This window comes from Motacilla alba, chromosome 1A (assembly GCF_015832195.1).
Source record: "Motacilla alba alba isolate MOTALB_02 chromosome 1A, Motacilla_alba_V1.0_pri, whole genome shotgun sequence".
NCBI classification, from domain to species: domain Eukaryota; kingdom Metazoa; phylum Chordata; class Aves; order Passeriformes; family Motacillidae; genus Motacilla; species Motacilla alba.
In genome coordinates this window covers 11,553,783-11,573,765 of record NC_052031.1, presented here as the reverse complement: position 1 = coordinate 11,573,765, position 19,983 = coordinate 11,553,783, and the positions used below count along the sequence as shown (strand labels likewise).

General features: G+C 37.8%; 1 protein-coding gene across 12 annotated transcripts in view; it reads right to left on the bottom strand.

The window, feature by feature from the left end:
* Nucleotides 1–19,983, bottom strand: part of MAGI2 (membrane associated guanylate kinase, WW and PDZ domain containing 2) — a 695,213-nt gene that overhangs the window by 481,966 nt on the left and 193,264 nt on the right. For 11 of the 12 annotated variants that reach the window (XM_038153728.1, XM_038153732.1, XM_038153729.1 and 8 more), the window contains exon 2: nucleotides 4,306–4,422. In XM_038153728.1, the coding sequence (XP_038009656.1) occupies nucleotides 4,306–4,422 (117 nt within the window). Of the gene's footprint in view, nucleotides 1–4,305; nucleotides 4,423–15,133; nucleotides 19,705–19,983 lie in introns of those variants that run through there. The other variant, XM_038153734.1, reaches the window with a different exon arrangement.

Below are 19,983 nucleotides of genomic sequence, written 5' to 3'. Positions count from 1 at the left end.
GTATGTGGGAAACTGCTGCTCATAATGATTCCATTTCTTACCCCTGGTCACTGATATATAACATATGGCTCAGTTACAAACTTAATTTTTTTCTCTGCTGCTGATAAATGTCTTAAATAAAACATCCATCCTCCAATTTCTGTGCTAATGGTAACACTTCTAAAGGACTAGGAAGGAAGCTTCCTCATCCCCATCATGTTTTAAAGCTATTTTCCCCCCATTTTCACTGTGAAAAAAGCATTGCTGGGCTGCATCCTCCTACATCCTCCAGCAGGATAGACCATCTGAGCTTCTGTCAATCTGAAGTTATATCCCAGAGGATATCAATGAGCTTCTCTTCCAATTAATGGATGACTTTTTACTTTTATGAATCAGCTTGTCCTTGACTTTTTACAGCGCTGTTAAATCACAATGTTTTCCACTATCATTTCCAATTCCCTGTCTCAAAAGGAAGCATACACTGATTCTATTTTCAACCACAGCTACCCTGTTTTGCCAGCCCTTAAAGAAATGGAATTTGCAATTGCTGGAAATTGCTGCTTTGATATCTCCTTTGACATATCAAAGGAGATAGGTCTGGAAATAAGTGTCACTACCAAAACTGCTTTCCTGTGATTCACTCTCCTCCAAAGCTTTATTCCTGAGATGGCACAGAGCTAGAGCTACCTCTTCTCACAATAGAGAAGACTGGAAAGCTGCTTGCCCACACGGCAACTGCAGTTTGCTGAGAGCACTACCAAGCACAAGATGCAGCGTGACTGAGGTGTTGTCTGCCTATAGCATTCAGAGCCCTACATGTGTTTTGTGGCTGTTCTCCAAATCCCTAGAATTTTATGGATAGAGTCAGACAGGGCTGACAGCTACCACGTTTCACCATGCCTTCTTTTTGGTATTGCAAGATGACCACAGTAGAGCTCCTAAATACCTTCAGAAGTAAGTTTAGGATATGAAAAGTGCTAAAATTCTACAAACAGGAAAAGGAGAAGAAAATGTATGACACAAACTTCAGCTAGGTCTTCTGAAACTGGAAAATGAAGAACTTTTCTTACCCCAAAACTGCCTTGGTAACAGTTGTGTCTTGACTGCTGCAAATACAATTGTACATCCCACCCAGGGACATATCCACATCATTACTGTTGGCAATGCAGGGAAAATCTATTTCATATGCACTGAGACCTCTGACACTTCTGGAAGGCAGCATTTGACTCTTGGGGTTATATGGTCATTTCTAATTTAGTAGAAAGGGGCACTGCATTAGCAAAAATAGAGAAGCATAAGGATCACAAACCCAACCAAGTCATCCCATTCCCAGGGGCTACAATTTCTGAAGGCAGAATTGACCCATTATCACCACATCATATGATTCTAGCCCATCTATTCTTTGGTGTACACAGGGATGTACACTCGTATAATAAGCAATTCAAAGTGTTATCTGGACTCATAGAATCTTAAGGGATTGGAAGAGTACTTAAAAGTCATTTAGTGCCAACACTCCCAACATGGGCTGGGACACCTCCCACTAGAGCTGGTTGTATAAGGCCTTTTCCAGCCTGGCTTTAGACACTGCCAGGGTCGAGTCCAAAGCCCAACCTTATCTAGTTTTCAGTAAATACAAGTTCAGTTGTCTAACTTGAGTTGGCTTATCCTGATTTAAAGGAGGCATGGATTAGTTCTCTGCTTCCTGGCTTTATAGAGAATACTCACTTGCTCAATGCAAGTGAAAGATGACTTAGTCTGACCTAGAGGCCTGAGAAACCCATGGTCATGCCCACTGCACTGCTGTGGCTGGAGCTGCCAGTGTGAACAGAAAGCAAAGGACAGAAAAACTCAAGGTCAGGGACTCTCTGTAAACCATGGTTTGACTGGCAATTACACCTCTGTAACAGAGCAAAGATTGTAGACGTGTTTTTGAAAGGAAACTGTTGCCACCTATTTTTCAATTTTTCCCCACTTCTTTCTGTTACAACCTCATCATTGGAAATCAAGTCTATGCTGCCTGCAGTTGGGTTTCCCTCTCTATTTTTCTGCACAAGTATATGACAAAAATGAGTGCTGCTTTTGCTGTGTTGGTATCTATTGCAAGACTTGTTACAAGTTAATGGTTAGGTGCACTCATAAATGAACTTGTGGGAGCAGTCAGTTAAACATTCCCACTGCATACTAAGGACAGTGGTAGGACAATCAAGCAGCACTCTTAGACTATGTACAGAGCTTAAAAATAAAATACTGCCCAGAGCAGAAGATTGTGAATACCAATGCCCTTGAAAGGTAAGTTTGTGATTCAAAAATTAGTTAAGTTATATGAAAATAAGAAAATAGTTGACAACATTTTCCTTCCTTGGCATGAATTCTGGGGACAGAGAAAAATTGCATTAAAAGAGGATTTTCACCACAATTACAATTTAGAGACAATTTTGGTTGCAAACAGTGTGATGGTGTTGTTTTTATTTGACTGATCATGAAAAATCCTTTAGCTAACGAGATATCATCCTGTCTGCATTTGATAATTTCTTTTTTTTTTTAATACCCACTTTTAAAAAGGATTACTTTAATAGAATTTTAAAGAAAATTTTGGAGAAAATATACCGATTAGGCACTATAGAGTTTGCTTTTTTCTTTTTTTCTTACCACTACTACTGAAAAGAATCCTCCATTCTCCAAGAATATTGGCCAACTTACCTGGAAAATCAGCACCTGCCAACTGCAACACTATAGTATATTTCAAAATATAGTTTTTACTTAGTCAAAAGCGCTCACTGTATAATACAATAATGACCTAAGAACTTAACAGCCTAAAGTGACATAGAAGTTGGAGAAGCCACAGCAGAAAGAAAAGGTTGTATTGTTTACAGGTTCCAAATTGTAGTCCTGTGTTTCTAGTGTTACATTTTGAATGACAAATTTGCTTCTGCGGGTACTGTATTTTACTTGACACTGCTTTATTATTGCCTTGAAAACAAAACAACCTCAAAAATACTCATTGTGCCCATATTGCTAACAGTGGCTGTCACACACGTGTGCAGTAGTTGCAATATTGTTGTGTTTTCCTTCTTCTTCAACCTGTACCTGTGGCACTAATGAGCATGGACTGGGGTTACAATAAGAAAATGCTTAGGCTAATGATGCTCCCAGACATCCTTGGAAGTGGGATCTAGTCTCAAAACTTTTTTGTACATGCATTTCCACTTCAGCTGTGATGTTTCTCAGCATTTTCAGGCAATCCTAATTCATCATAACTCTCACATAAATATAACATTTTTTGTTTTCTGCATACAGGTAATAATTTTTAAATGCATTTCTCCACCTTCCTTTCTGATCAGTTGCAAATGGAACATTGGAAATTAGGAATTTATTTTTTTAGGACGATTTTGCAAAGCTCCATTCTTTAATATCATGAAAGAAAAAACACACAGTAGCATTCACAACAACTCAGCTTTCAGAGTACCCACTCATTACCATGCAAATAGCATGGCCACTCACGCAGAACACCTTCCTCTGCCTATCACTCCAGTGTCAAGCCTGTAGGTTCAAAAGTGCACCCCTTTTTTGCCATAGCCAGAAGACCCATTTTATATCTGCTAAGCAATTATTTTATCAGGGAAGAATAATGGAGCTTCAGTCCATTTTAAATGATATATTGTCTGTCAGCCAAGCAGATCTGTTCTGAAAGGCATGGCCCCGACAGTCGGGCACGGCTTGCGTGACTCTGCTTAATTTCATGTCCACTGTTGAAGTAGCTGAATATGGTCAATACAACAAAAACTATTTTAGAGGTTTCAGAATATTTTGAATATTGACTTATATTTGTGGCAACAAACACATTCGTAAGACAGTACAAACTTTCATTGCCATGCCTGTTGCATTCAAACTAAATCTAGTTTATACATTTCTTCTGTTGCCCTATTGATTCCTAAATTCAATGGCATTATTACATAATGGATATGTGAAACATGAGGCAGATCAAACTCTCTCTGCTGGACATCCACTAAACTAGCCCAGAAAACTGGTTTTTATTTCCTCTAAATTTGTTCTTTCTGAGACTACAGAAGAAATAAGATTATTATTATTCTAGAGACAGACTTTATGAAATTACAGCTTTGAAAACACCACGAAAACATCAGCATTGCTCAGCTGAATTTCTCAGCAGTAATGTAGAAGACTGGAACCAAGCCACAAATCTATTTACAGGAAGGCTGTTTTATCCACAGACCACCTCTTCATGCATTGCAAAGGGCCTCAGCAGCACTCACCCAGATAGTCTATTGCCACTAAAAAGCCAGGTTTGTCCACCTCCACCCTACTTACATGGCACTGTGCGGAGGTAGAGATTGTCTCTTATGATCTGCTGGAGCTCATGGTCCACCGAACCTTTCTGGAACCGTAGATTGAGGTAGTGACGAAGGTCCTTATCAACGATGCCTCCTGTCAGGGAAAAGACAAATGAAAGTACAATTTAAAATTATATTGCTCTGATGGAAGCGATGAATCACGTCTGAAGTCTTTGTGGCTCATTTTCCTTCATGGTTCTGTCCTGATGGAGGACAAAAAGCACACAGAGCTTTCTGGTTAAAGCATGTGGTTGGTAGAGTATTTTTTACTATTGATAATTGTAAAGGTTAAAAAAAGTTAATCGCAAATAACTGGCTAAATCTGTACAGTTCAGAAAATAAATATAGGATTATAGACAGAGTTGTCAATTTTCTTTCTTCACAAAACTTGAACATATTGTTATCATACAACTTCCTATATATGTATCTAAATAATAAAGTACTAGGTACTATATTTCCCATGACTGTGTACCGATTTTCCATTTCTTATTAAACTAAAAATCTTGGTTCAAAATCTCTCTGCAGTGCTCAGTGGTTTTAGTCTATGTGTAACCAGAATGAAATGTGGCTGTATTTAGTGATCACATAAATTTTAAATGTTCTGATTTATTTATATTGATAGAACTCACAATTGAAAGAGACACTATCAAAAATGAGGGTTCATATTTTATTTCTACCACCAAAAATGTCATTACAACATCTCAGCAAAGCAGTGCACATGGGGGAAAAACTGAGTTAAAAACCTTGTATTTGTCACTTATACTATAACTTTAGGCCAAAACAATTTAAACTACTGACTGGTGTCTCATCTTCCACTATGAAAGGCATATCTATAAATCTAATCCAAAATGATTAATAAGCGTTTCCCAGTATAGTTCCTCCCCATTTCTTTTAACCTTGAATTGGGATCACATATATAATTATGGAGAAGTCTATAAATCACTCAATTTCTTCTCTATCTGAAATTCTGATATAGGAAAAATATAGAAAATCATTACTATATTGAATTCTGACATATATTCCCAAGATTAAAAATTGAAAGTAGATAGATCCCTAACTTGTTGCTTCACACATGCAACCTTAAAACATTTTTTTAAATGTCATTTGCTATTGAATCCTCTGCCAAAAGCCTTATTGACTCAGACTGTATAAAGATTTTCCTGTAAATAGGAACACATAACATACCTACTGAATTATTTGAAAGTCACTGAAGAGCACAAATGGTTATAAATTAAAATATATTTCTTCTTATAGATATTCCTATTTATCGGCCCACTGTACGTCCATAATGTTATTACTGCTGCTCTTCGTCAGTAACTTCAAAACCTTTTGTTCCAGGTTTATAAAAAGCTTATAAATAATTTCTCTCTTCTTTAGCTAAAGGCAAAAAAGCCAGCAAACTTTCATAATCAAAAGAAGGGGGAAAAAAGCATCCCAGCTCATAAGATACAAAATACCTCTATGCCTGCTTCCCTGAGGCTGAGAACTTCCATATGGATCTCTGCTCTTCCAGGATCCCCAAGCTCTAATCAATCTACTACTTCGCACCACTAACCCTGTTTCTTGCAGTAGAAGTTTTTGCAGATGAGACCATTCTTACTTCTGAATTCTTGTGAGATTTCTGAGGAGGCTGTAGAGAAACTCTCTGAGTCTGCTGTCCTTTGTGATCGGCTGCAGAGGGTAAAGGTCCTGCAGCTCTTGCTCTTCTCACTCGAATATACAGAACATGCCCAGTGATGCAGATGCTTTTTGACAGCCTGAGAAAATGCCAGCTCGAGAACAGCAGCTGTAGCCTGCCTACTGACACAAACCTGAATCATTCAACTTGTGGCATTAGTAAGTTTAGGAACCTACACAGATTTCTGACGCTCAAAGTGCATTTTTTATTTACAGCCTCTCATTTCAAGCACAGCCATTTAGTTCATTTAGTTCAACATGTGTAATGAATGCACTGAAACCTCCTAAGCACTTCATAAAAAGAGTCACCTGATATTTTTGGTAAATTGCATTTACCATTTCCAAACTAGATATAAAAGTGTGTATTTACAGGAAGAGATGCCTACAGCCTTGCATTTGTTACATGCAATTCAAAAGCAAGTTTCTAAGAGAAATAAACAGAAATAAAATCATGGTGCAGAGGAAATAAAACATCCAAGCACAATGGAAACAATATAATTTTTTTCTTAATATCTGACTATATAGTTTTGTGCATTTTAAAGAGCAGTCAGATTAACTACAATTAACTACAATGTACAATTACAAATTTTCTTCTTCAAAAGTTATTTTGTTGTCTGAAATAATTCATGTTTTTCAATACTTTGGGCATAAGCTCCCTTTTTTTCTTTTTTTTTTGAAACTGGTATAACAATGAATTTTTTCCTCCTGGAAATCAAAAAAAAAATAGTTCTAGTGCAGTATATTTGTAGTTCATCCTTTCAATTGTCATTCTTCTGCTTTTCTCCCCTAAAAAGTTCTGCAGTTTTACCTGATGCTTTTTTAAAGCATATTGACTTCAGAAGTGCTTTTTGTGGTATTTAAAGTACCTAAGCCTTGGAGCAGCCTGATCCTTTTGAAGCACAATCAGAACAACATCTTGCATGTGCAGTTATGGGACCATAAGACTTTTGAAAGAGAACTATAGTGAATTGCAAATATGCAAACCAGCCTTGATTCAGCAGCAGTGAATTACAGTTTTTGTTACGGACTATATAAAGCAAGAATAACATGCGTAACAGTAATAGGACTATGTCGTCCAAAAGGCTGAAAATAAGACACAGAAAATGTTATCATTTGGTTTACTGGGGAGGGAAAAAAGAACAGTGACATTGACAGTAAGTTCACAGAAAAAGAAACAGGGGAAAAGCATTTTTACAGTCAGTAACTACTATTTAATGGCCCTATCCAGCCCCGTCAGACAAGTGACTGACTTGGTTTCTGTAGAATTCAGCTTCCATTTATTTTCTCTTTTTGTAGAACACTGAAAGTTACTGAGATCTTGAAAATTCCTGACATGAACCTAACCCCCTTCTTTTCTCTTGTTCCCAGCTGCCCACAGTGCAGGAGCTGGGGACGGTGCTCAGGGACCAGCGGTGCCCGTGTGCCATTCCACGGCGCTGCCCGGGGCCCCCAGGCTAGAGCTCAGAGGGAAGGGGCTCCCCCAGGCCACATCCTGCTCCCTGCATGTGACAGCAGCAGGAAGCACTGGTGTGTGTCAGAGGTGTTACACAGCTCAAGCTTTAGGAGCCCAACCCAGAGACCACAACATAAAGGGTTCTTTGGCCACTGCCACAGGAGGAGGCTGACAACTGCGTGATGGAGCATTCACTGGCTTGCAGCCATGCAGTGCTTTTATGCTTTATTTTCTTTTTGCTGGCTTGAGGCCTGTGCTCTGTTTCAGTTTCATTTCACTCCAATGAATCCCCTTGCTTTGCTAGCAGAGAAACATAGGTCGTGAATTAAATACTTCCAGTAATGATCTCTCGTATAATGTATGTGTGGTTTAGGTACAGCTACCAATCATGATGTCAAACTCATAACCATGACTGAAGTTGATTCCAGACCTTATAAAATAAGACACACTTAGCTGAACTAAAAACTGCTCTGTGTGCATGTTATACTTATGAATCTAATGAGCAAAATATAACTTTTTACAGTGATCTAATGTATTTCTCTCATGTTTGCTTGTCTTTATAAAATATAGTAGAAAAGTCCAAGCAGAAAAGAAGTACAATAAAGAACACATGGACAAAAGAGTACTGAATAGTTTCTAGATCATTAGAAGATACAAATCTAAAGATAATTGCCATTTCCAAGAAAATGGCAGGGATAAAGGTTTATAATTTTCTCTAATTCTAAATATTGTAACAGGTTTTTTTGTAACTTCCTATGTGGTAACTCCCTGATGCTCCAGCTGGAGTCTACACTTGCAATATATTTTCCATGAAAAACATGTAATCATGAACATCCCTCTTGTTCCTGCAATGGTAGCTCTATATAGTTTGTTTTACCCTTAACACATTTGTATTGGTGTAAATTTTTAACAAACAATTCTGAGTAGTCACCTGTTAGTATTTGCTCATCTTGTATCATAATCTTTCATTGAATTGACTTCCCAAAATGTGGTGTGGTAATTTTTTTGGATTTTTTTAACAGTAAAATCAATTGCCTATCATCTGAGAATAATTTGCCTTAGATATTTTCTTTACTGAGATTAAAATTTAAAAGATTTCAGTTTCCCTGGCTTCTATAAATACTCCTGGTTAGAAATCTCTATGTGCAAGCAAGAATTTTAATCTATATTTGCACCTGTACATGCTCTGCATCTGGAGAAACTAAAGGGAATATCTTAGTATTGTTACTCTGTGAAAGCACACACCCTCAAACTTTCAGTGTAAATTACCCCCTCTCTACTACTGCCCTACTTTAATCAGATTGGCTCTCCCTTTGTTTTTAAAAAGCTTCTACTTCTGAGTGTAAACATAAGCCATGCATTTGGCAAAATCAAATGCCTTGAATGACCTGGCTTTCACCAGCTTCAGCAGGAGTATTCTACTGGAGAGTCTCCTCCAATTGTTTATTCAGGGGGTACCTGCAGCTTCATATCCAAACCATGGGGTGGGTCTGTGGCCGTCTGAGAGCAGCTCAAGTTTCTCTGCACCTCTTCAGTAGAATACATGCAATTTGGTGCCTGCTATTGTAATTAATCCTCCACTGTTCACAGATAATCTAATTGACCTTTCTATAAGTAGCCTAAATTATGACCTAAGTTCTTTAAATCAGCTATATCAGGAATATCTGATTTATTATTTTTATTATCCGCTATATCAGATTACTATCTGATTTACTATTATCCTTTTACCCTGGAAGGTGAGTGCAAGAATTTTTTTTGTGACTCTCTCCAGGATATATCAAGAAAATCATAGTCATCACAGGTAAAAAGCTGTGTGCATGGTTTAAGTGTTCATTTTTGAATGTCTTTTCAAATGGTCTGGTAAGAATCCAGAATACCTGAAATTACCCTAAAGAACTCATCTTAGTAATTCCAATAATTGTAGTGACACCATGACCACTTATCTTCAAAAATCTCTATCATTTTTTTTATTCTGTCATATACAACCTATTGTGAGGTGACCTGTAATTCCCCTTTTTCTGTCCTGTTCTCAGACCCACACACCTCCAGGCTGATGCAAAAATATCAGAAATGAGCAGTGAGGGATGGGCACCACACAGCTGAGAGAAAGCCCATGTCAGCCACAGCTCCTGAACACTCCCTCTATCTTATACCCTGAAAGATTTTAAGCATAAATCAAAATTTCTTGCTGTATCCCCTGGTTTTTCCCCAGATGATACTCTCAGAAGAAGAGCACCACAATTCCTTTTTCCCTCCCACAAGTTCAGTGACATTTTATTGTAAACAAATATTTAAAAATATCCTTAATAAAGCCTTCATTAAATAAAAAAAAAATATTTCCACTACTCAGATGAATTCATTTTATTTGTAATAAAAATGGTACTTTTTAAACAAATGAAATATGTCTTATTTTAATACTTGAATAATAAAGATCTCAGGCATTTGAAACATATGAGTCAGTATGAGATGATTTACTTTAATAGTTTCTTTAACTGGCAACAGTTAACCAGAAAAATCACTTTTAAGAGAGAATATGAAAACTCCAAGTAATACGAAGACTCTTGCTTGGATTTTATAAGGATTCATTATTAAAATACAGCCTGTAGTTAAGCCTATTATTTGAGGGAAATCATTCTCAACAAACCTATGTGGAGCTCAGATTAGTATAAAGATGAGTGTTGGCATTTCCCCAGTCACGGTATAATGGGAATACTCAACAAGGGATGATCCTTCAAGTTTCCATGCAAAACATGTAAACACCATAACAGTAAAAAAACACTTTAGTAAATGATAAGAAGCGTTTATTTCACTGCCAGCCATCAGCTGAAGATCACACACTTTATTTTAAAGCCTTTCTATCCCTAGATTAAACTGTGCATCATTGCACTTCTGCCCGCCTTTCACCACTTCCTTCAGCCAAGTCTGCCATCTGACTTATCTGCAAAGCCCCAAACCCTTGGGGTGAGCTATGAGCTCTGTGGAATGTGTGTGATGGAGAAGCAAGAAGGAATTATGCAAGAAAATCCTCACAGACAAAATTCATTTCTTTCATATTTGGGGCTACTCCAATAAATTGTATTCCATGATTCATTAACGGAGATCTAAACAAATTTCAAGGCTTTGGAAAAAATTAGATCTTGGTATTCTTCTGTGTGCTATATACAACGAAAAACATTTTAAGATCTAATGTATTGATGGGAAATGACTTTCTCTTTCATAGCCTGCTATTTTGTAGTCTTTCTCTTTGGCTATGGATTGTATTACTAACATTTTTGCTTATGGATCTTTTACATACACATGTATCATATTTATAAGACTTAGACTTGCCTCCTTGGCTTTATCCTTTTATTCTTCCTCCTAGCGTATTAAATTCAAAATTTTGAAATACAGGATTGTAGGATTTACAGGTTACACTGCATGGGGATGACACTACATACAGACTGTATTTAAAAACCTGCAATAAATTCTAGCCAATGACTGATTTTCTCCATTTTGAGAATTCATATTTGGATATATGTCTCTGTACAAATATGCAATTCCCCAATCTCTGTAGATGATATATTCCACTTGCTCTCCTCAGACCAAGAGACTGGCTGAGGTTTGCACACTCTTTGATCTTCACAGTGGAGAAAGTTTCCATTTTGTTTCTGGGAACAGAGGAGTCCTCACTGCCTAAGGAACCCTGGGTTTAATTCACCACTGTGTTACACCTGCCTTTGTTGTACCTTCCAGGCTAGTCTGAGGACCAGATAAACAGGATACCCTGGAGCAGCCACAAATGAGACCAGCACCACAGGGGAAGACTGATTCTAGGAGCACTGTAAAGGCATATCATTCCCTGGATTTATTTTCTTAGTTTTTGTGGCTAGCCTCAAGCCTCTGTTTGAAATGTGAAGACACAAGTGTGCACTGTGCTGGAAGCAAAAATGTGGTTTGTAATGATACAGAGAGGCTGTGTCAGCAGGAGAGTCAACTGAGCCAAACACATCTGCATTTTGTACTTTACCTCAGATTGCTGAACTTCAGCTCTTATTACAATGCAGAGCTCCACTCCTTATGGCTACAGAGTTTTCTATTGCACAGCCAGCTGCAGCACCTTCCAAAGGCTGCTAGCAGCACGCAACATGGACTTTCTAACCTCAAACTTACCCCAAGTCAATTTCAAAAAAAGCATATTTACCCAGTAAAATCATTTTGTACTTTTGCTGTTTAGAGGTACTTTGTTTTGTTTTCCTAAGTTAATTTACTGCTCAGCACAATTCTAGATTGAAGTTGCTGGGAAATGCCATGATTTAACTGGCTGGTAAAAGAAGTCCAGCTGTCATTCTTGTAACAGAGAGGACAGTTTGGGGCACTTTGCTTTCAGAATACTCATCTTTTATTTGGTGTTCCGTTTAATAAGTGCATAAATGAAGTGATGCTCAAATAATGCTGCTGTTCTCTACAAAACCTATTTGGAAATGAACTGCCTTTAACTCCTGTTTTTCAAATTCACTAAAGCTAATTATGAACCAGCTGTTTGTAGATGCCTCCAGTTTATCAGTGTTTTGATTTTTAACTTACACACAAACGGTAATGACTGCTACTGAGCTATTTAAAAGACTCACACTGTTCCTATTAGACTTGCTACAAGGCAATTAATTATCTTTACAGATGTTTTTGACAAACATAAAATTGTTAGAGATCATACATTTACTGAAAAAATGAGAATGTCAAAACCCACACTGATCCTGTGCAGTCATACTGAAGCCAGCAATATTTCCTCTTGAAATTTGTACATATTTACTGAAGTCTTTACTAGCAGTCAAACACTACCTGGCATTCAGATGCTCCCACTCTGGGAATTCTTCTTTATTTGGTCAAAGGGTGTTACAACAGAGTATGAAATTTGCTAACACCAATGTTTGTTATGTAACCAAGCTCTCAGATATAGCTCCCAAAGAAAGTTCTAGAAGCTGACTTCAAGAAGTCAGTTGGAAAAGCATTTTTTTGGTATTCTTCTAAAGACAAAGCCTCTTCCAAAACTGATGGCACATAAAGGTGAAAACTCACAGAATAGGTTTAACCAGGGATTGACTGTATCATATTGAAAACATTTGAATAGACTAGTAAGGCTGGTTTTAGCTTCAGAAAAAACATTTATATAGTTATTTGAGTTGGATATATTTCCAGGAAGATGTTTTGTGTTCTGGGAAGATCTATATTAGTCAGAAATGTCCAACAGACACATTTAATTAATGAGGGGAAAAAAAAGTCATAAAGATGTAAGAATTTTATTTTTAATCAAACTTTAGCAGAATATTTTGGAAGAAAAAACCACCCATGTGCTGCTCTTAGGAAAAAAGAGACAAATTGAGTTCTTTGAAAAAATGCAGCATTAATCTGTAATGCACAGTAATGGTGATAACGGGGGCCTCATTTGTTCTGCCTGGATACAAATTGTGCCTCACTCCATCAGTGTAATTCTCTGCGCTTCAAGGGTGACTCATCCAGCACCGAAACCCTGCAAGCCCTCTTGGGGTCAGCTGGTGCATGCCCAGAACACTTGGAAGAAGGGCCTGCTCAGACAATATTCCTCAGGAATTCCATACACATCTCACTTGTACCAAAAGCCACCTCTGCTGTCCACATCCAGAGCCCCTGCAGTCTCATCTGAGCCCCATTCTGCCCCTAGAACCCTGTGCTGGGGTAGACTGCCAGTCTGCATGAAGGGTCTCTTACAAGTTTTATTATTCAAGCAACACAGAAATTATATGTTCAAATTTCTCTTCCAGTGAACAAACATTCTCCTGTCCTTGCTTCGAGTGAGTAAAGCCAGCTCCTCAAAAAGTAGACAGAAATTGATCCCCACCTTTAATGGAAAAGTTACTGTTCTGTTTAATACTCTTTTTCTCTTAATACATCAGTACAACTATTCATCTAGTAGGGACACAAATATTCTTTTTCTCTAATACTCTTTTCATTTTATCTTTGTGGAAGAAAACTGTGATGGAACTTTGAGGTCTGACATGTATTTAAATAAAATATGAAAGACTGAATTGGAATAGTGGCATAATTTTACCAGACTTGAATTATTTGAAAGGTATTTTACTTAAATCATAGCTGCACAATTTTAATTGCTTGAGATAGAGACTTATTTTCCTTACTTCTGGAAATAATATTGCCATATTAATAGGCTGTGAATTGCTGACACTTTGTAAAAAGAAAAATTAATCTGGGTAAAAGAATCCCAGTAATACACAATTTATGAGGGAAGTAAGCTCACAGAGGTTACCACTGTATGAGTTCTAATAATAGTTTAAAAATATGATTTAGGTTGGTATCTGAATCATGGCAGCCCAGTTTTTTAAAGTCTTCATAGCCTCTCAGTCTGAATTCATAATGTACCATGAAAAATCACTACCATAATACATTACTTTCTTGCTTTCTGATAGTCATAAATAGCACAACAGGACTTTGCAGACTTTGTACTCAAGAAATTTGTCAATTTCAAACTCAATTTTGCAACAGACAATCTGAATTTTTCAGATTTCAAAAAATTGTTGATAATCTCTGAGACTGAAGTGCATATATGTTATCAAATGTGTTTCCTTCCCTAAAAATTCTGTATTTCACAATCAAGTGTCATTCATATCAAGTCAAAACAAGAGTAAAACAATGAGAAAAATTAAAAGGGGAAATGTTTTGCAGATATTTTTCAGCAATGGGAAATTAAACTGCAAATAAGCCTGAGGCTGAGAAGGTATTCTCCAGTTTTACAGACAACACAATACTGAGCACCAGTTAAGTGTCACAGCCCTCTGCATCTCACTTGTGTGGGATGTTCCTCTCAGCTTGCAGCCCACAGTGGCACCACCTCACAGTTATCACACAGGCTGGCCGTGACAGCTGGAAAATGTCTCAGTGCACAAAACAAAACGAGTCATGCTGGATATTGAGAAGTGGCACTTCTGTCCCCAAGGCAAGGGCAGGTGAGGGCCTGGGCATGTTGAGAGGCCACTGGACCACCGGATGCACTGTCTAGCCCTTGTGGGGTAATACTGAAGTGGTGATGTGCCCTGCATACTAAGAAACCTGCATTTCAGTCAAGACAGAAGAGACTGAAGACACTGGAGTGCTTGAGGTCACTTGGAACAAATTCTGCTCTACTAGTGGAACTAGGCTTAAAAACAAATCAAACAAGATATAACTAGGCTAGCAGTGGATGTAATATTTAGAGATTTACAAGCAGACCATACTGTTAATTCCACTGAAAGGGAATTAACACCCTACTTAGGTGTTAATTAAATATAACAATATTTGTCATAAAAGCACTCAGCTCCTGATACCAGACCATTCCACATCAAAGAACTACTGCTCTGGATCACAGTCTGGGTTGTTATGTTTGGTGGTCTGTCTCTGACAAACATTTTGTCAAGGCAAAAAAAAAACCATCAGAGTCTGGGTGTTCTGGCTCTGCTATGTGGCAGGGCAGACATCCTCTCTGATTCTGCTCTGAATCACTCCCACTGAGGATACAATTCCTACAGTCACTCTTTTTTACACATATGAAAAAGAAAATCTTCCTACTTGTCTCAGAGATAAGCTGGCAGGATGAAATGAAAGCAAATAAATAACCACAAAATACAACACAGAGATTTGTAGATGACAAAGCAAACAATTGCCATGTACTTACTGCTGACAGAGCTTCCTAAGCAGTACAACACCGTTCTTCACTTCTAGGCACAGCCAGACTGCATGAGCCCATGTCTCTGAGTCAGACAAAAATAGTAGATCCCCAGCACGCAAACACAATGTAGCTTCAAATTATCCTGGTCTCAAAAACCTACAAAAATGGGACTGATTTTTCAAAACAAAAAAATTGAAGTCTTTTTAAGGCTACTCAATAAACACTTCAAAACTGCTGTATGTGTAGCCAATAGAGCAGTGTCTTTATGCCATCAAAGGTACCTTTTGTGTAGAATGGTACTTTAGCATGAAAGACAGCACTTGGTCTTGGAGCACTGAACCAGCTGCTCGGTGCATGAAGAGGCTGTTATGTTCTGGGATGGTCTCAGTTGGTTAGCTGAGTCCCCTCGTGCTGATTTAATTAGCACTGCTGGAAAATGCAAATGACCAAAAGAGGCACTGTGTATTGTGCAAAATTAGATTGTGAAAAATATGTGTGCTTACATAATATGTTTCAACAGAGAACTAAAATGCTCCTGCTCCCAGGAGCTGTAGGCAGGCAGATGGTGAGTACTCCAGCAAGATCATGCACTCTGCCTGCAGAGACACGATGCCCTCAACCTCTGGGGAAGAGACTGCTGCTGCATTTCTCTAAATACCCCACTTTGCTGAGCCACAGAATGAAACACACAATTACAGCTGGACTAAAATTGCTCACTCTGCATCCCCAGAAGCGAAAAGGTGTCACATCAGGGGACAAAAATGAGATGACAGAGCTGTAGGCTCACTTTGTTACCCTTCAGGCACATTGTCCCCACGGCTATGATCTACTGGACTAAAATCAATATAGTCTGTAGTTCAGGAGTATGCCTAGCTGTTTTGCACAGAATTTATTACATTTTCATAGCTGTTACTTAATTAAAAGAGAAAACTAGAGGGCTAAAATCATGGGACAATAAAGAATTTGGCAAGCCACTGAGGTGTGGATTAATAGTTACACATTTCCAGTTTTATCTGTGCATGTTAAGGTCAATATCAAACTGCATATGGTACAAAGCCATTAAAAGAGCCTCAAACATGAACATTATCAAGCAGGATGTGCCTGTAATTTCACCTGCCTTTCTCTGTAGGGATTTTGATGCATACCCCATAAAATATTAGATCTGTACTTTCCCAATGCCGCTTCCTTCATTTAATGCTACAGGCCCAATATAAAGTAAGTAAATTTTACACTACATAAGAAATGCCAGCAATCAATTTACCTTTTCCTATGTTTAACATGCTTGACAGTATTAAACTGGCATGCAGATATAATGGAGAGATTTATGGTTTTAAATTAGGAAGCTAGTAAAAATTTTCTGTTTCTCTAAGACTGCAATAAAACAGGAAATTAAAACAATAAAAGGCCGGATTCTTAGACGCTTGTACAGCTATAGAAAAGAAAATTTCTGTTCATCTCATGTATTCTCATCTACACACTTGAAGACTGAAAGGAAACAGAATAATTTCAGCAATTGGCTTGAAGCATTTTACCTTTACCCATTTTGAAACATTACTGTGAGGCCTCTTGGACAAACACTGGTGAACTTGGGCCACATATGCAGAACAGTGCTAGTGTGCAAGTCAGATTGTTCACTCATCCTATACTAACAAGCTCAAATAATGCTAATGGCAGACTAGGTCTGCATTCAGATTTTGGGGTATAAGGTGTCAAAGCAGAAAAAACCAGATGGTTACATTTAGGGACTCTGCAAGTGTCTCTTTTGCTTTAGGAAATCAGGCAAGGGCTGATGGTACAGGATGAAACAATGAATTTAAAATGCATATTTAATGCAATAAATAAACCATGTCATCCACTGCTCATTAGGAAGGAGGCTGTTTGTTTCAGGTGTCCCTTCCGACTAAAAAGTGGTAAGGGTTCAATCTGAACGTTGAGGTTTCTTCTGAAGGCTCCTTGACCTGCCGAGTGATGCCCCAAAACTGTAAGTTAGTTTACATGACAGAAGAACTTAAAGACTGCATTGGACTTGTTCAATGTGAAGTTCCCAGAAGCGGTATGGATAACTGAAAAAATAATGCAGCTTGGGAATCAGTATTAATAGAGAGCAGGTCCGACTGGCCCTGCCAGCCACGCTGCGTCCTCAGAGGAAGTGAACTCCACAGGACCAAGGCTCTTGATGTCCCAAACAAGCAAGTATTGGGTCTGTATAAATCTGCATGAGCCTAACACATCTGTATCTTTATATCTCTTTCTTGCAATAGATGTCAGATCTAAAGAAATGCCTCATAAAAAAGGAAATATCTGTATGTGTCTATATCAGTATAGCACAAGGCAACCATCCTGAGGACCTTCAGACTCTATAATACTGAGGGGAAGAAATATTTTTGCTTGCAGTCAAAGAACATCATAAACAAAAAATAATTTAGAACCCCTGCTAATCAGATTTCTTTTGCACAAATAACAGGTTGCAATGGTGTCAGAATGTCTATTTAACTCAGATTCAGGACTAGTTTCCACATCAAAATAGTGAAGCAGAGCATCCATGGCTGGCTGTTTAGAGACTGACTTCAGTTGAAGATATGATCATATTCCTGAGGTGAATTCAGAGGTATTCCATAAAGGCATCTGATTTTTGGTGCTTTAATTAAACAAATGGAGGAGAGACATTTCAAAGAAAATTGAGTAGAACAGTCTGTCCTGTACTGCAGTCTGGAGGCATCTTTTAATCTGCAACAGACTAAAGGCACCATGAAAAGGGGATCTGGGTTTTATTCTTAAGGAACATATAAAAGATGTAGTAATTCACCAGTTGTCAAAGAGCTGCCAGATGCCCTTATTCAGAAAGGGAACAGTCAGTGTAGGAAAATATCAACTTTTTTTGGTTGGAGATATTTCAACAACAAAGGAATGCCATACATCAAGGAAAACCAAGAGGAAAGCTAACTTCTGAGGATGCTGCCAGCACTATAGCACCTCCTAAAAAGTGTCAACTAGTCTAAGCCTGGTGGACTCATAGTGGGCCTCTCAAACCTGGCCACTTTCTGTTTTAACTTCAACAAAAATGAGTCCAGCCTGTATCCTGTGATACTGATCTGAAGGATGAACTCAAGTATAAAATTAATTTCTCACTGCAAAAATGTTTCTCATGCTAGAAATTCTTTCTTTTCATGCTATACTAGCTTATGCTATGTGTCTTGTTTTTGCTTGTTCTGCAAGCATAATGGTTATCTGATACCCTAACCAGTACCCAAAAAGATACTCATTACTATTGCTACTTTCAGTACTCAATACTATTGCTACTTTCATCATTATCATCATCATTTTTATTAATATTAATGGTTGCATTAATCTGTGCCAAAAATAGAACGCCAGAAAGGGAAAAATGATGCATTTTGGGATAGCAGCCAACTACTACACCACAAACAAGAAAAAAAATGTTACTGAAAAATGCTGGATATTTGAAATAATTTATTCAGAGTTTCAGATTCAAACAAGCCAGGCTGCCAAAGGCTACTGAAAGAATGATTGGGTTAGAAAAATGTCACTGAGCAATATTTATGTCTCTAAACTTGGAACCCAGCATAAGACAGTCTTAAAATTACTTCTTTTTTGTTTTCAGACAAATTACATTTTCTGAATTTCTGCATCAAAAATGTAGGGAATTCAAAAGCATAACACAGAGAGAAGTCATATCTGACATTTGATGGCTGCTGATTTGGAAAGATCAAAAACCACCCCAAACATGAGCAAAGGTACACAGTTATATTTTAAGATTACAGATACTAATGCTTGATGTTCAAGGCCAGAAAACCCCTTTAGATCCTTTAGTCTGACCTCCCACATGTAGCAGGATATGCTAGTTCCACCAGAACAGTGACCCTTGTACTAAACCTATTAATTCATGTTGCTACATCTCTTTCCAGAAACATCTACAGCTTGAAGATGAGAAAAGCTGAAGACCCTTCCCTCTTTCTGTAGTGATTTCATTTGCCTTACTCTTAAAAATGTATGCCTTAATTTTAATTTGAATGCCTCTGATTTCTGTTTCCAGTCCTTGGTTTACAGGACCCCTCTCTCCCTTCAATAATTAAATACCTGTAACTGCTCCATGAATAAAAAATTATGTTACAATTTAAAGCATTTTCTTTCTCCTTCGTCCTCTTCCTTTTCCTGTTCTTTTTCTTCCTTTTTTTTTTCCTCCTGTTAATGTTGAGCTGAACAAAGTGAGGGAACAAATTTCTCTGTTTCTATGTCTCTTGGATGTTTTCCCCTGCAGCTGATTTTTAATTTGTCTGCATCTCATATAAAGATAAGACCAGAGCTAGACACAGACCCCTCACTGCCTCACCCAGAGCCACAGAGGACCCATGACTCTACCAGCACTGGAACTGAAGGAAATTTGAAGTTTCTTTAGAGGAACCAACTGAAATGAACTCATGACTCTTCTGAAAAGTCTTTAATTTCTTCACAGGGGCAATAGAACCCTGTGTATTTAGGAGTATTTCAGTATCAGAACAAGAAAGCTTTTAATGGTAATGAAATAGGCTGTCAGAGGACACAGAAGAAAAGAGGATTCAACACAACTAGGAGAAATAGGAAAGTTACAATACAAGAATAGGATCTATTTTATTAAAACCATCAATCATGACATCCAATGGCACAGGTGACCAGCAAGAAATAAGGGCCATTTGAAAAGACACAGGTATTTACTATGATTTCAAAGTCAGCCACTAATATAGGAGGTGTATATCTTTTTTTTTTTTTTTTTTTTTTTTTTGTGATTTGGGTCTATATATCTTCAGCATTGCAAGAAAAGAATGCAGGAGAAAAGCTGAAGTATTTTAAAACAAACAGAA